The sequence below is a fragment of the Danio rerio genome, chromosome 4 (assembly GCF_052040795.2).
Source record: "Danio rerio strain M-AB ecotype USA chromosome 4, GRCz13ab, whole genome shotgun sequence".
Lineage (NCBI taxonomy): Eukaryota > Metazoa > Chordata > Actinopteri > Cypriniformes > Danionidae > Danio > Danio rerio.
Genome location: NC_141024.2, coordinates 46,522,764 through 46,539,453, shown reverse-complemented (window position 1 = coordinate 46,539,453; position 16,690 = coordinate 46,522,764). Strand labels below are relative to the sequence as shown.

The window sequence follows — 16,690 nt, the reverse complement described above, 5'->3', positions numbered from 1 at the left end:
AAGATAGGTATATTCATACAGCTCTGGATAACTTAAAACAGCGATTAGACCTTCAGAGCTGCGTTAATGCTTCCTGAAGTAAAGCGAAACGGCTATAAACTCCAGCAAGATAGAGTGATTATATGCAGAGCCATATACCTTTATCTCTAAATAAAGTATAACTATAGAAACTGTGTTTATCTTAACTGAAAGCTTCGTCGTGTTTTCTGACCTCACGCATTGCGCACCTGTCAGTCAGCACTCTCAAAGGTTCAAACAGAAATCGCACAGCACGGATACAGAAAAGTTTGCGCTGTTACCTGACATCTGGTGAACGCCCATCCCTCTCTACGCAGCCACATTAACAGTGTGAGCAAATCATCATATATGCGCTGAAAATCCGGCCGCTTTGACAGCACTGGCAATGTTTCTGGCGTTGTCGGTTGTCAAGCGGGGTTAAGTTGGTTTTGTTTTTGATATTCCTGACACATTCAGACGGTCCCTTACTAAGAGCTCCGTGCGAGCTCTCCCGGCTAAATATTAGAAACAAATATTGTTTCCAATTATTGGCATTGATGGTTTTGAAATTCAAATGTCATTAACATGCCTGTGTTTTTATTTCTGTAACAAATATGGCTGTCAAGCCAGGATCTTGATGGTTTATTGTGGGTTTGTTGTTTACATGAAGAAATCTGTGTTATAAGTTAAACAAAAATTCTAATAATAAATTATATTTTGTAATATTATATATTGTACTTTTCTTGCGTTTACATTAATTTTACATTCGAATAGACATTTTTTATAGACATCAAATTATAATTTATTGAAAGATTGTCAGAATAAGCAACTAAATCTGCCACAAGGTGTCTGTAAATGAGTCGCCAAAGTCATTGATTCATTTGATTCACTCAAACAACTGATTCATTAAGGAATGACTCTCTGAATTGTTAGTTCACATATTATGTTCAAAACATTCCATATGTGAGCAATAATGTAAAACACAAAATACCTTTTGGCAGATGATGGTGTTTTCTCCCTGAAGTCTGGTGGGTCATCTTTAGACCGGTCACTCTTTAGAGACACACATGATCCTGATCTCACACTGAAGACACAAACACACAAGAGGAATTAAAGCATCATAATCTGCTGTAGTCTCTCTTATGAACACTAGAGGGCCCAGGGTTTTTTGCAGTTTTATGAACCTGGATTTCACTTCCCATCAGGCCCTGTGCTCCTGTCTCTTTATAGCAAAATTAGCTCATAGAGAATTATGAATGATTATTCATTCATAATTCCCTATGAGCTTATTTAGCTAAAGTTATAACTTTATTCTTCGCTTGTATTGCCTCTTACTATACCAACTGAATGAGTGTTAGATTAGTTTAAGTGTTCAGTGTTGTTAAATAAGCATTACTTGTATCACACTTCAAATTGTACATAATTTGCTTCTAAATGGAGTCCCTTATGCCAAATTTTACCTTTTGGATGTCTAAAAAATAATAACTAAGATAGCTTGTGTGCTTTTTTATTTTGTTCATAGTTTAACAAAAAAAAATGTTTTGATGCAATTTGTCATTTTTCATTACAGTACTACACTGCTCACTAAAATAACACATCCGAGATCTGAAGGAATTAAATATTTTAAATAAATACTTTGTTCTTTACATAGCTGAATGTGGTGACAACAAAATCACACAGAAATTATCAATGTAAATCATATTTATTAACCCATGGTGGTCTGGTTTTGGAGTCACACTCAAAATTGAAGAGGAAAAACACACTACAGGCTAATCTAACTTTGATGCAATGTCTTTAACACAAGTCAAAAAGGGGCTCAGTAGAGTGTGTGGCCTTCACATGCCTGTATCACCTCCCTACAATTCCTGGGCATCCTCCTGATTATGTGGCAGATGATCTCCTGAGGGATCTCCTCCCAGACCTGGACAGTCTGTGGTTCAATGTGGCTTTGGTGGATGGAGCGACATATGATGTCCCAGAGGTGCTCAATTGGATTCAAGGTCTGGGGAACAAGCGGGCCAGTCCATAGAATCAATGCTTTAATCTGGCAAGAACTGATAACAATCCAGCCACATGAAGTCTAGCGTTGTCTTGCTTTAGGATGAGCCCAGGGCCAACGGCACCGGTATATGGTCTTACAAAGGGTCTGTGGATCTCATCTCGGTACCTAATGGTAGTCAGGCTACCTCCGGCAAGCACTGCATCAGAAATGCCACCCTACACCATTACTGACTCCTTGCCAAACCAGTCATGCTGGTTTATTGCAGGCAGCAGAACGTTATCGATGGTATGATTGATATGATTCTTGCCACAGTTCGCATTTAAGTTCCATGCAGAATGAGCTGCACTACCTGAGCCACTTGTCTACTGTAAGAAGGTTATTTCTTATAAACTAAAAATTAATGTTCACGTTTTGGATGTCTAAAAATAACAGTTATATAACTTTTATAATAAATGTAGTGTGTATTTTAATGTATTTTCTTTACGGTTTTGGTGCCATTTGTCTTTTTTCATTATATTAATAGTAGTCTAATTTAAATAGGTCTAAAATAGGTCTATAAATAGTTGGAAACCAGGTTAACGGGGGTTTTGGTGTAAGATCAATTTCATTAGGCTAATACATTAACATTAAACAATAATTACCTTACAAAGTGTCCAAGAGGTTTAATATTAGTTTTACGAATTTGTAGTACTTTATTTATAGCTAAAAAAGGTGTTTTTTGAAGATTGACTGACACGTGATGGTAAAAAAAATAGAAATGAAAATGAAAAAAAAATAAAATGAAAAGATAAAACTGCCTACTTATTTTTTTTCTTATTTACTGGCTATGTCCATAAATAAATTGCATTAATTTTTAAAAGTCTTGCATTACAATTGTTAGGCTATTACTAATAACAGAGGCACATGTAAGTTTAGTATACCACAAAAAAGATAAATATCCCCTTGTTGATGTATATACACACAGGCCACTTTATTAGGTACACCCTACTAGTACCCAGTTGGACCCTGTTTTTCCTTCATACTGACATAATAGCATACCACAGTTGCTGCAGATTTGTCGGCTGCACATCCATGATGCCAATCTCCCACTCCCCCACATCCCAAAGGTGCTCAATTGGATTGACATCTGACTGTGGAGGCCATTTGAGTGCAGTAAACTCATTGTCATGTTCAAGAAACCAGTCTGAGATGAATGGCACTATGTAAAATGGAATGTTATCCTTAAGTAGCCATCAGAAGATGGAGACACTGTGGTCATAAAAGGATGGACTAAGTCAGCAACAATACTCAGGTAGGCTGTGGTGTTGACACCATGCTCAATTGGTACTAATGGGCCAAGAAAATATCCCCCACACCATTACACCACCACCAGCAGCCTGAACCGCTGATACAAGGCAGGATGGATCCACGCTTTCATGTTGTTGAGGCCAAATTCTGAGCAGACCATCCGAATGTGGCAGCAGAAATGGAGACTTATCAGACCAGGCAACGTTTTTCCAATCTTCTATTTTCCAGTTTTGGTGAGCCTGTGTGAATTGTAGCCTCAGTTTCCAATTCTTAGCTGACAGGAGTGGTTGCTGGAACCAGTCTGGCCATTCTCCTCTGACCTCTGGCATCAACAAGGCATCAATCAACTATCTTTGTCGGACCATTTTCTGTAAACCTTAGATTAGATTGTCTGCATATGGTTGCTTCAAAAATCAAGATGTTTCGTAAACCAACAAAAAGTAGATTTTTGTGTTCGGATCTGCGCATGTGTCTAAATTGGATTAACAAATTAAGCTCAATGTATTTGCATCCCTGTCTCTTGGTTCTGTGGATTATATTTTTTGTTGTTTGTCCACCACCTTGTTACTTGGATTATTTTGTTTTGGTTTGATCTTCATCTTATAGTTTGGATTTTTATTTAATAGATGTTGCAGATGGATCTTCTGTCTCTTTATTTCAAACTGGCCATGACAAAGAGGAGATTTTACTACCAGTTTTTTTTTCACATGCATTATTTACAGTTTCAGTAAACAATAAGAACATGTTTTATGGTCAGATATCTGTCCATATCAGGACTATGGATAAACTCAGAATAATTCAAGTCAAAAAATTATATAACGCCATTCTAGTGTTTCTTACATACTGTTACTTTAAAGCATTGTGTAAGTATAATAAAAATCTCCTGATGAATCCTGAAACAGTCTACGTGTGAGCAATAATGTAAAACACAAAATACCTGTCGACAGATGATGGTGTTTTCTCTCTGAAGTATGGTGGTTCATCTTTAGACCGGTCACTCTTCAGAGACACAGAGCTGGACACACATGATCCTGATCTCACACTGAACACACAAACACACCAGAGGAATAAACTGCAGGAGAATCTTTAGTCTCCTTTACAATAGTTTATCAGCCAAATATGAGTTTGTTTAGTTTAATTCAGCACAAACTAATAGTTGACAGAAGGTCCGTCTGATCAGGTCTGCTGAAACTGTTCAGCGGTCAGCTTTAATTCTGATGTTGTACATGACTTTAAACCCCACACATGACACATATTAAGCTCTAGTAAATATAACACCGGCTCAAGCTGTCTGTAAATATAACACCAGGGGCCTGTTTCAGAAAGCAGGTTAAGTTAAAACTCAGAGTAGTTTAACCCTGAAATGAGAGAAACTCTGGGTTTTCCGTTTCAAAATGGCAGGTTTGTTAAACTCGAGAAATCAGGGTAAGTCAAGCCTGTTTCTAAAAGAGAGTTAACTTTAACTCAGAGTCAGTTACCGTGGTAACTTACTCTGTGAATCTAACCTGGTCCGGAGCAGGTTTTATTCTCTAAACTCTGAGTTTCTGTCGGTCTCCTCCCCTTTTTAATGATGAAGCGGTATTTCTCGCATTAGTCTTACATTTCCACACACCTATTTTAGAGCTCATTTTGGAGATGTGCATAAAAAAGATTGATGGAAACGTCATGATTCACATAACTTTTGAAAATACGCATAATATAACGTACATAACTGAGTAGGTTAAACTTTTATTTGATAAGATGCACATAAACTACGAAGTGCACTTAACAATTTACAGTATGTGCATTAAAAAATGGTTTGTTAGAGATGATGATGAAAATGTGAGTGAATGGACAAACCAGCAGACTGAGCACACTGCAAAACATCTTAAATTTTGTTTTTGGTCATTCTAAAATGCCTTAACTGTTTCAGTATTAGTGTATATTATTAATTACCTCAGAGTGTCTGGAGCGTGTCAAGATCTCCGCGTCTGGCTTCAAACGCCCCCACGTGTTCATTGTGTGTCAATTGTCTTCTGAGGCTCAGGTACATTAATTAAATAAAAAATCGTTGATGCAGCTTCTTCTAACGCAGTAATTCTGTTTTTACTGTTGATATTTGGCGCAAGTTAATCAGGAAGTGACGATTGTGTTCTCTTCGACTCGTTGGATAAAAACGCTGCTTTATTTTTAGGCGTTATTCCAGTTTTGCACAAATTTATGTAATAGCCTATATTTTGATGGAAACACAGATATTGTCTACATTTTTGTCACACACAGAACAAAGTCACGTACGAGGCTTGTCCTTTTTTTCATAAATAATTAGCTTAACCTTCGACATGCACTGTTACTAGATTAATGGGATTATTATTCTGTCTAAAAGTTATTTTATTACTGCTTACCTTCTTAATGTTATATCAACCTCTATCACTTGATCAATAAAAAGGCAGACACACAACAAGTGCACTGTTAAATCTATTAAAACTGATAAAAGTGTATAAAAGTTTAGAAAAAAAGTATAAACGTCACACATTACATTACTCATTTTATTATACTTAAATGTTTAAATACTTAAAATTAAAAATTACCCATTAACTTGGGCAGCTGTTTTCCCACGCTGTCTCTGTTTCACTGATGGTTGCTTAATTTTAAATATATACACTCATATTCGCTATAACTTTGCATGAGCAGATCAAGTTCAGCTGGAGAAAGAAATGCTGAAATGCTCTCTTTTTTAAGATGTTGCCATAGTCACTCGTAATATCTGCGCTCCATTGATAATGCCTTTTTATAGTCACGGTGTGCGCGCTTAACTCTGAGTTGGTCTACTCAAAGTTGATTGACCCAGCTCAGATCAGCTGTTCTGAAACCGAAAACTGAGTTTTTAATCTCTCGGTAAATCAACTCAGAGTTCAAGTTTAAACTCCAAGTTGTTTGAACCTCCTTACTGAAACAGGCCCCAGATCAAGCTGTCTGTATTCTAGAATGATCTAAAAACATTTCCTGAAGCTGTAAACTGAAGCTTTGTCCATCAATTGATCAGGCAACAGCAACACAAAAAAGTGCATTGTTGTAGGTCTTTGTTCTTCAGAGAAAGTGTTGAAATAATAGTGTAAAAACAGAGTCAATACCTGTGTTTCTCTGAGAGAGAGTCCTTTACTCGCTCCTCTGCCATACTGCAGCTAAAACACCAATGCAGACATTAGCAGAGCTTTCAGGAAACAATCAGCCGCTGACCATCATCTGGAAATGACAATATACTGAGATGAAGAACAGCACACTTTATAGCAATCAATGCTCACTTCACTAACACCTTATTGAAACAGACCACATGATGAGGGACACCACAAACTGAATTTCAGTAATTTCACAGCGTAAATAAATATACTGATTACCAATAATGCAGCTGGTTTAACCCCTGACCTGACACCTCAGATATGTCAGATTTGATCATTTGATATGTACATGTCTGTCACGAAAACTTCTGCTTCAGACAACTATTAACTTATTACTTTAATTATTTATTTGCTTAGTTAGTACTAAAACGTTACCATTTAAATGTTTAAGGATCATCCGCATTCTGTTTCGATTTCGCGACTGTTTAAAGTTTATTTTGTGCTGAATGATGTAAAATTTTTGAGTTATACTGATATAGAAGAGCACAAACACTTTCAAGGGATAAAAATAACCCATTATGTTGTTAAAATGACCGTGTTTGATGAGGTTTTGAGCTTCAGGAGCAGACAATTCTATAAATTACACACTTATACACATATAAACCCTTCATCATCTCCACAAATAAGCGTATTGTAGAAGTATTAAACTTACATGAAAAAGTACAGACGCTCTTGTGCATCAGGAACACGAGGTGAGCTCGTTCGACACTTTCGGTTTGTCAACTTCTTCAGTATTTTGGCGGTTGTCAAACTATTTTTTTTTTTTTGCTTTACCGCCTCCTGCTGGACTGAAGTGCGGAACAGGTGTCTGACATGGAGGGAAACGAGAAAAAACATATCAAACTATAAAACCAAGAGAATAATTGTTTTTTTAATTTATTTTTTTTATTCAGTGAAAAGAACATAAATGACTGATATGACAGACATAGTGAAAGGCTTTCCACTTTTAAACTTTTGTGACAGAACAATAAAACATTTATATATATAAAAAAACAATATAATGATAAATAGCATAACAATAATAACAGCAACAATATTTAAAAAAAAAAGGAGTAAATAAAAAAATAATAGTAAAAAAAATAATAATAGTGTTAAAGATCACGACCCGCACCCTGTTTAACATTACATAGGCCTACTTTAGATACGATTAACGAAATATTTGATTTGTTCGAACGTGTGTTTAATTTAATAACTGTAACTATATGTACATGCATATGTTCTGCATATACAGTTTGGATGTGTTTATCAAAACGTTTGTCGATGCATCAGCAGCCCCCACCCCCCTTATCTCTTAGCCAAAAACAAAATAAAGTTTACACAAAATTATAGTCTTTCTCTGCTAAATCTTCATTAGCTATATGAATTGTAAGAATAAATTAAAAGCTGTAATTGCCTGCCTTTTGTTGCTAAATGTTTATGTTTGTATGATGTATAACTGTTACTACAATGATGTACCCATAAAAGATAAAGCTGCTAAATTATAATAAGCTATATGAATTATAGTTATGTAGAACTAATGTGTTACAGTCATTCTGCTCTGAATAATAAAAATGTGTCTTTTGCGGCTAAATGTTTATTATTATGATTACTACTGTGTTAATGTGTTATAATTACCCATCTAATAACAGAAATGCATGCCTTTTGCTAATATATATTTATTATACTTAATAACAATTATTTATATCTGTTGTGTTGTAATCATGTACCTATAATTAATTTTATTTTATATTTCTATTTATTAATATGTTTTTAATAATATCCCTTAACCATAGCAGAAAAATTACCTGGGAAATGTGATCTTTCTTTCGCATGTTCCAGACTACAGTATTGGAATTAATGCACTTGTTAAGTTTTATTTACATTTAATGTTCAGATGAGCACTGAGCCAAAGAGCCAGAAGGCCATGAGTGATAGAGAGTGGATGGCCAGGTTGAGAGTTTTTGCCAGCTCTGGCGTTTGGCCTTCTGGAGCAGGCAGTCGACCAGCTCCAAGACAAGGAAGTGGTATGATGTTTATCAGAAAGTAAGGCAAAATTACTTCATGACATTATATGTAGTATGCAGATTGCTTGGCAATGGTGCAAACAATATCAGTGCTTTGACGTTAAAAACTCTTTTATCCTAATCATGAAAATAAATAACCATGAAACAGAAAAATAAGTTTACAATGTCAAAAACAATAAACATGTGATAAATTACATGAAGAATGTCTCTAAATAATGATATGATTAAATAAAGTATTCAGACAAATAAAGAATAAAAGCACATTAAACACAACAGCAATGCAGGGCTGCTTTCTCAAAGCAAAACACAGAGGTTAGAAAAAAAAATCTTTAGATCTTTCAAATCTACACTGTAAAAAATTGCTGTTAAAAAACGGTCAGATTCTACGGTAAAATAATGTTTTTTCACTAAAACAGTAATATTCTGTTAAAAACAGTGCTTTCTGGTTAACATTTTTATTTTCGAGAAATTAACCAACTGCAGAAAACTGTGAGCTAACAGAGTTCAGATTCGACATTTTGAAGTCTGTGTTTAAAATCACACTTTGTGCTCTTGTTCACTATTCCATCAACTAGTTCACCAATATAGTTCACTGTGACGCCTGCTGCGCTGTCATTTGTCTTCCGTGTCTGTCTGTGTGTCTGTTTTGCTCCCTCTACAGATGCGCTGTAACATTGCGGGGCATAATCAGGTGGATGGGGAACACCTGAGTCTAAGTGAGCGCTCCTTTATCAGCGTCCTGCCACTGTTTGGGAGTCTGATTCTTCCGGCTAAGGGTTGGGACGGAGACCAGCGGCGTGCGAGTTGGCGGGGCGTTCTTGCCTAATGTTTGATCACAGTGGGCTTAAATAAAACTTTTGGCAACGTGATTTTTGGCTTCCCCCTCTTATTGTTTACTTGTTTCGCCCCGAGGGCGTAACAATTGGGGGCTCGTCCTTGTGAAGACTATTTTTTGCGTCGATCGGTTTGTTTTGGTTAGATTTTCGTTTGGTAAGTGTTTTATTTTATTATTATGTTTTGCTTTGATTATTAGCTTATTTTGTTAGGAGGGGGAAAGTAGTGGTTGGCAGGCAATTTGTGGTCTCCGTCCTGCCCAAGTGTAATATTTGATTAAGTTCTAATCATAGTCTAATCCGTCAAAAGAAACCTAGCCAAATTGTGCAGAAATAAACTGTCCCCGGGTAGGTGAAGAACGTGTCTTCGGATACGTTATTTTTTTATTTTAGTTTGTTGTTTTTGGCTGGCTCGGGGCTTGGTAGCATTTGTCTCGGGAGCACGGCCGAGGTTTGGGGAATTACTTGTACATTGGTGGTTCTCCCAAACTTGCGGTATATAGTGCATAAATTCCCGGTCTTGGGCCAGTTGAAGATTAGGGTCTACATTAGTGAAGAGTCGGGGAGGTTTTATTTCTGTGTGATTGGTTGCAATAACGGTGATATTATTATTATTATTATTATTATTGGATTGGAGTTAATTAGATTTTTTTTTTTTTTTTTTTCCTATGGCGAGTGTTGTGGAAACGTTTGTTCAAACTCCGTCGGAGGACTTATTAGACTTAATGACGAAGGATCAATTATTAGAATTAGCAACTCATTACGAAATTGAGCTCTCCGCACTTCAGAAGAGAACGAAGGAGGGGATAAAGCAGATTTTAAAAGCGTCGCTGTTTGATCTGAATGTGCTGGTGGAAGCACCGGCTCCGATACAACCTGGGTTTGGTGCACTTTCATTCGAGCAGCAGAAGGAGTTGTTGATGTTGCAGCGCGACACTGAGTGTGAAAAACGGCGTTTAGATTGTGAGAAAGCTAAAATAGAACACAAGATTGAGGAGAGTCGATTGGAGCAGCAGCGCGTGCAGGTCGAGCAGAAACGACTTGATCTTCTAAAAGAGGGTAAGTTCCCTGCTGAAAGTGTTGTAGCCTCCTTTCCTAAATTGGATATTGTTAATAATTTGCGCTTGGTTCCGCCGTTTAATGAGTCTGATGTGGAAACTTTTTTTCTGTTATTTGAGAGGATTGCTGTAGCTTATAAGTGGAGTGACATTGAGCGCACCTTACTCCTTCAGTGCGTTTTGACGGGAAAGGCCCAGCAAGCGTATTCTGCTTTATCAGTTGAGGAGAGTCAAATTTACGAAAATGTGAAGTCATCTGTTTTAAAGATTTATGAGCGTGTGCCGGAAAGTTATCGCCAGCAGTTTCGTTCTTTGGGGCGTGAATCCAATCAAACGCATGTGGAATTTGTGAGAGATCTAACTTTGCGATTTAATCGTTGGCGTATGTCGGCAGAAGTGACCACCTTGGATGATCTGATAAATTTGGTTTTATTGGAGCAATTTAAAAATACGCTTCCAGATATTGTTGTCACTTACATTGCCGAGCGTAATGTTAAGACCGCGTCCCAGGCAGCAGTGCTGGCCGATGAGTGGGAACTCATTCATAAAACTCGTGCAGACGGGTTCAGAAGTGATCGCCTTTCTCCCAGCTTAAGTTCTCCATCATGTTATTTGAACCAGGCAAGGCGTCCTAAAAGTCCATCAAATAGACACGATTTGACTTGTAACTACTGCTTAGAAGAAGGGCATTGGAAATCAAATTGTCCCGTTCTTAAATCAAAAAGTGCCAAAGCACAGCTAACTAAATCCGCCGGTTTTGTAAAGCCCGCTGCGCTTGTGGGTCCTGTACCGCTGTCCGCTCTGTCAGCTGAAACACCGGCGAATACATCAAGCGTGTTAGACCGCCAGGATATTTTTAATCCGTTTATTTCGGATGGTTTTGTGTCACTTAAAAGTGGTAAAAGGATAGCAGTAAAAATTCTCCGAGATACAGGATCATCGGCTTCCTTTATTTTGGAATCTATATTGCCGTTTTCACTGGAGTCTGACACTGGTAAGTCGTTGTTAATTCGTGGCATTGGATTAAATACATTATCTGTACCCTTACATAAAGTGACTCTGAATTGTGACTTAGTGCAGGGCGATGTAGAGCTTGGCGTGCGACCTGTTCTGCCCGTTGAAGGCGTGTCACTTATTCTTGGCAATAATCTGGCGGGCGGACGCGTTTGGGTTGGGGAAACGCCACCTTTGATAGTTTCTAACCCGCCTCCCTATTGTGACTGTCTGGATGAGAGTGCTCCGCAAAATCCTGATGTGTTTGTTGCTTGTGCAGTGACTCGATCTGCTAGCCGGGCGCAATCTGAAGTAAAACCTGTTAGTACTGAACATTTTTTTCCGTTAACTGATTACCCACTGGCCGTTTCTAGGGAAGAGCTCTCGAAGGAACAGCAGAGCGATGTAACTTTAAAAGCTCAGTATGAGCAAGTTTATGATGATGTTGATATTCGGAACCGGGCACAGGGTTATTTCATCAGAGATGGGGTATTATTGAGAAAATGGTCTCCACATGCTGGTTTTTGTGTGGGGGATCCTTTTGTCCAGGTGGTGGTGCCCGTTAAATGGCGGCCGGTAGTTTTAAAAACTGCCCATGATGGTCTTGCCGGTCATGCTGGCATTAAAAAGACGTATGACAGAATTCTTCGTTATTTTTACTGGCCACGAATCAAAAAAGATGTCGCCAGTTATGTTAAAACCTGTCATACATGCCAGTTGACTGGTAAGCCTAATCAGCCGTTAAAACCGGCGCCTCTGCAGCCCATTTCTGCCGTATGCCAACCTTTCGAGCATCTCATCATTGACTGTGTTGGGCCACTCCCTCGCTCAAAAGCGGGGAGTGAATATCTGCTAACAGTGATGTGCCAGGTCACTCGTTATCCGGCCGCGTTTCCTTTGCGTTCTATTAACACTAAGGCTATTGTTAAAGCTCTCACTCAATTTATTTCTATTTTTGGCTTACCTAAAGTTATTCAGTCCGATCAGGGAAGTAATTTTACTTCAAACTTGTTTGCCGAAGTACTTCGTCATTTGGGGATTAAGCATAATTTGTCCACTGCGTATCATGCGCAAAGTCAAGGTGCGCTAGAGCGCTTCCATTCCACCTTAAAATCCTTGCTCCGGGCTTATTGCGTTGAGATGGACAGAGATTGGGAGGAGGGCCTCCCGTGGCTGATGCTGTCAGCCCGGGAAGTAACTCAACAAAGTCTTGGCTATAGCCCGAATGAACTCGTTTTTGCTCATAAAGTTCGGGGGGTACTTGCTGTTTTGCACGATCAGTGGACCGATTTAGATCCGCCAGAAAAATTGTCGGATTATGTTTTGGGTTTTCGTCGACGGCTTTCGTTGGCATGGGAACTAGCTAAAAAGCAGTTGGGTAGTTCCCAGAAAAAGATGAAGCGCCTGTTTGACCGTCGCACTGAACGCCGACAGTTTAGCGTGGGAGACCAGGTTGTTGCGCTCCTCCCGGTGTTGGGATCGCCCTTTCAAGCCAAGTACACTGGGCCATATAAGGTGACGCACATTGGCAGTAATGACAATTACACTATTTTAACACCAGATCGTAAAAAGAAAACACAAGTTTGTCACGTTAATATTTTAAAGCCATATTTTAATCGAGACTGTGTCACACCAATGCAGGTAAATCCTGTAGCGCTGGTTGATAGTTTTCCTGAGCACTATGCGCATCATGTGATGGATATGCAGGCGGATGAATTGAAAACACCCGATGATTGCGTGTTGCAGGGTAGGTTAAAGAATTCTGAGACTTTTAAAAAGTTGTTATTCGATTTTAAACATCTAGATGCTACTCAACAACAAGAATTAATTCAGTTGTTATCGGAGTTTCCACAGTTATTTTCCGATGTACCGACACAGACGAGTGTTTTGACGCATGATATAGATGTGGGGGACGCCACGCCTATCCGCCAGCGCTTTTATCGTGTTCCCCTGAATAAACGTGATGTATTGAGAGCAGAAGTTCAGTATTTGCTCGACAATAAACTGGCTGAACCCTCTTCCTCTTGCTGGTCATCTCCGTGTCTTTTAGTTCGGAAGTCCGACGATAGTTTCCGCTTTTGTACGGACTATAGAAAATTAAATTCAGTAACAAAACCAGACTCCTTTCCTCTACCGAGGATGGAGGATTGTATTGATCAGGTCGGTGCTGCAAAATTTGTGACTAAATTGGATTTACTTAAGGGCTATTGGCAGGTCTACTTAAGTGAGCGTGCGAGGGAATTATCGTCGTTTATAACACCTGATGGGTTATTCTCCTACCGGGTTATGAGCTTCGGGCTGCGAAACGCGCCCGCAACGTTTCAGAGATTAATGAACAAAATAGTCGCGGGATTAGAAGGGGTTACCGTTTATTTGGACGATACGATTGTTGTGAGTGATAGCTGGCCGGAGCATCTTTGTCGTTTGCGCCGCCTTCTCGATCGCCTCTCGCAGGCCAACCTTACCATCAATCTCGCTAAATGCGAATTTGCAGGGGCGACGGTGACGTACCTGGGCAAGGTAGTGGGACAAGGACAGGTGCGTCCAGTGAGGGCGAAGGTGCAGGCGATAGATGAATATCCGGTGCCTGTCACTAAGAAAGAATTAATGCGCTTTTTGGGACTTGTAGGGTTTTACCGCTGTTTTTGTAGAAACTTTTCCACAGTGGTTGCCCCTTTAACTGATCTGCTTAAGTCCAAAGCTTTATTTGTGTGGTCCGAGTCTTGTCAAACTGCGTTTGTTGCAGTGAAGGCGTTGCTTACGTCAGCACCAGTCCTGATGGCTCCCCGGCTAGGAGAACCATTTAAGATTATGGTGGATGCCAGTAAAGAGGGAGCGGGTGCAGTGTTGGTTCAAGAGGATGATGTGGGCATCGAGCGTCCGGTTTGTTTTTTCTCACGAAAATTCAATAGTTATCAACGGAATTATTCTACCATCGAAAAAGAAGCGCTCGCATTAATTTGGGCTCTCCAACACTTTGAGGTGTATGTGGGAGGAGATAGTTCACCTTTAACGATTTATAGCGATCATAATCCTCTTACCTTTTTGCACTCGCTTAAAAATCCTAACCAACGGCTTATGCGCTGGTGCTTGTTTCTCCAACCTTTTCATTTGGACATTCGGCACTTAAAGGGCTCTGAGAATATAGTGGCCGACGCCCTGTCTAGGGCCCCCTTGTAAATATGGGTTTGTATGCACTTTCTTTTTATTATGTACATGTTTATGGTTTATTGTATGGAAACGTTGTTTCCTGTTTATGGGGGAGGGTGTGACGCCTGCTGCGCTGTCATTTGTCTTCCGTGTCTGTCTGTGTGTCTGTTTTGCTCCCTCTACAGATGCGCTGTAACATTGCGGGGCATAATCAGGTGGATGGGGAACACCTGAGTCTAAGTGAGCGCTCCTTTATCAGCGTCCTGCCACTGTTTGGGAGTCTGATTCTTCCGGGGGCATAATCAGGTGGAACCTGATTATGGACATTCGGCACTTAAAAGGCCGAAAAATATTTTATATTTCTATTTATTAATATGTTTTTAATAATATCCCTTAACCATAGCAGAAAAATTACCTGGGAAATGTGATCTTTCTTTCGCATGTTCCAGACTACAGTATTGGAATTAATGCACTTGTTAAGTTTTATTTACATTTAATGTTCAGATGAGCACTGAGCCAAAGAGCCAGAAGGCCATGAGTGATAGAGAGTGGATGGCCAGGTTGAGAGTTTTTGCCAGCTCTGGCGTTTGGCCTTCTGGAGCAGGCAGTCGACCAGCTCCAAGACAAGGAAGTGGTATGATGTTTATCAGAAAGTAAGGCAAAATTACTTCATGACATTATATGTAGTATGCAGATTGCTTGGCAATGGTGCAAACAATATCAGTGCTTTGACGTTAAAAACTCTTTTATCCTAATCATGAAAATAAATAACCATGAAACAGAAAAATAAGTTTACAATGTCAAAAACAATAAACATGTGATAAATTACATGAAGAATGTCTCTAAATAATGATATGATTAAATAAAGTATTCAGACAAATAAAGAATAAAAGCACATTAAACACAACAGCAATGCAGGGCTGCTTTCTCAAAGCAAAACACAGAGGTTAGAAAAAAAAATCTTTAGATCTTTCAAATCTACACTGTAAAAAATTGCTGTTAAAAAACGGTCAGATTCTACGGTAAAATAATGTTTTTTCACTAAAACAGTAATATTCTGTTAAAAACAGTGCTTTCTGGTTAACATTTTTATTTTCGAGAAATTAACCAACTGCAGAAAACTGTGAGCTAACAGAGTTCAGATTCGACATTTTGAAGTCTGTGTTTAAAATCACACTTTGTGCTCTTGTTCACTATTCCATCAACTAGTTCACCAATATAGTTCACCTGACAGAGTTAATGAACACTAACGAGTGAATTCAGACACTGATGAACACCTGCTGTTAATAATCCCAATTACTGAAGGAAAGAAAAACAAGAAATACAAACAACATTTGAGTTACAACATAAAATAAAATAAAATAAAACAGCTTCAGTCTCAGCAGAGGATCATTAAACAACTCCACAAACAACAGCAGACACACTTATTACTGACTGATTTGACTTCCATACTATTCTCATTGAGATCCAACAGAAATTTAGCCGTAAGTCACCATAATGGGAGTGAGGGGCTGGTTTAGTTGGGCTCTTCACCCATGAACTCATTAATTCAGACTCTCCAACTGCTGTAAAACAGTTTACTAAAACGCTGTTATTATAGCAATAATGTGGGAAAGGTATTAGATAGGTTAATCTATTTGTCTGAAATTAGTTCTGGTAAATATTTTAGTACAAATCTGGAAGAAGGGCCTCATGCAATAGATTTTATGCTTAGTTGCAGGTATTAATTAATGAAAAGTGGAAACAGATAAAATACCAACGTAAATACTTAACAGTTAAGAAATAACATACAAAACAGTTCAGTTTTGACAAATACACACTCAGACCTCATGAATCTGACCTTGTATCTCAACAATGGTAACATCTCAAATGTTTCATGCTGCAATGCATGCTTGGTGAGTCACAGTACAAATATCCCAGCATGCATTGCGGTATAAATAAATGTTGTATAATGGTCTTACAGTTTTCTTTATTTGTGTTTTATTCTGCTGTTGTTTATGTTTAGACTTTCAGTTGCCTGTTTGTGAGTTTAACTGTTAATTATGTTAGTTGTCACCATTATTGAGGTTCATACGCTGATTATTGATGTCTCTTTGAGTGCGATTTACACCATAGAGCAGTGTTATTGTCCAAGATATTCTTAAAAACTTCCAGAAATCATTGCCATATATAGACATATAATGTAAAACAATAGATTTAACATTGAATAGGA

General features: G+C 38.5%; 2 protein-coding genes across 3 annotated transcripts in view; one reads left to right on the top strand and one right to left on the bottom strand.

Moving 5' to 3' along the window:
- Window positions 1–7,194, bottom strand: part of LOC148681946 (uncharacterized) — a 67,929-nt gene extending 60,735 nt beyond the window's left edge. Inside the window, exons 1-4 of one of the 2 annotated variants that reach the window (XM_088650088.1) lie at window positions 7,094–7,194; window positions 6,397–6,508; window positions 4,224–4,328; window positions 989–1,081 (exon numbers count right to left, since the gene is read on the bottom strand). In XM_088650088.1, the coding sequence (XP_088506214.1) occupies window positions 989–1,081; window positions 4,224–4,328; window positions 6,397–6,440 (242 nt within the window). In that variant the 5' untranslated portion in view covers window positions 6,441–6,508; window positions 7,094–7,194. The remainder of the gene's footprint in view (window positions 1–988; window positions 1,082–4,223; window positions 4,329–6,396; window positions 6,509–7,093) is intronic. The other variant, XM_088650089.1, reaches the window with a different exon arrangement.
- LOC148681932 (uncharacterized) overlaps window positions 1–16,690 on the top strand; it is a 398,953-nt gene that overhangs the window by 173,653 nt on the left and 208,610 nt on the right. The window lies entirely within an intron of this gene.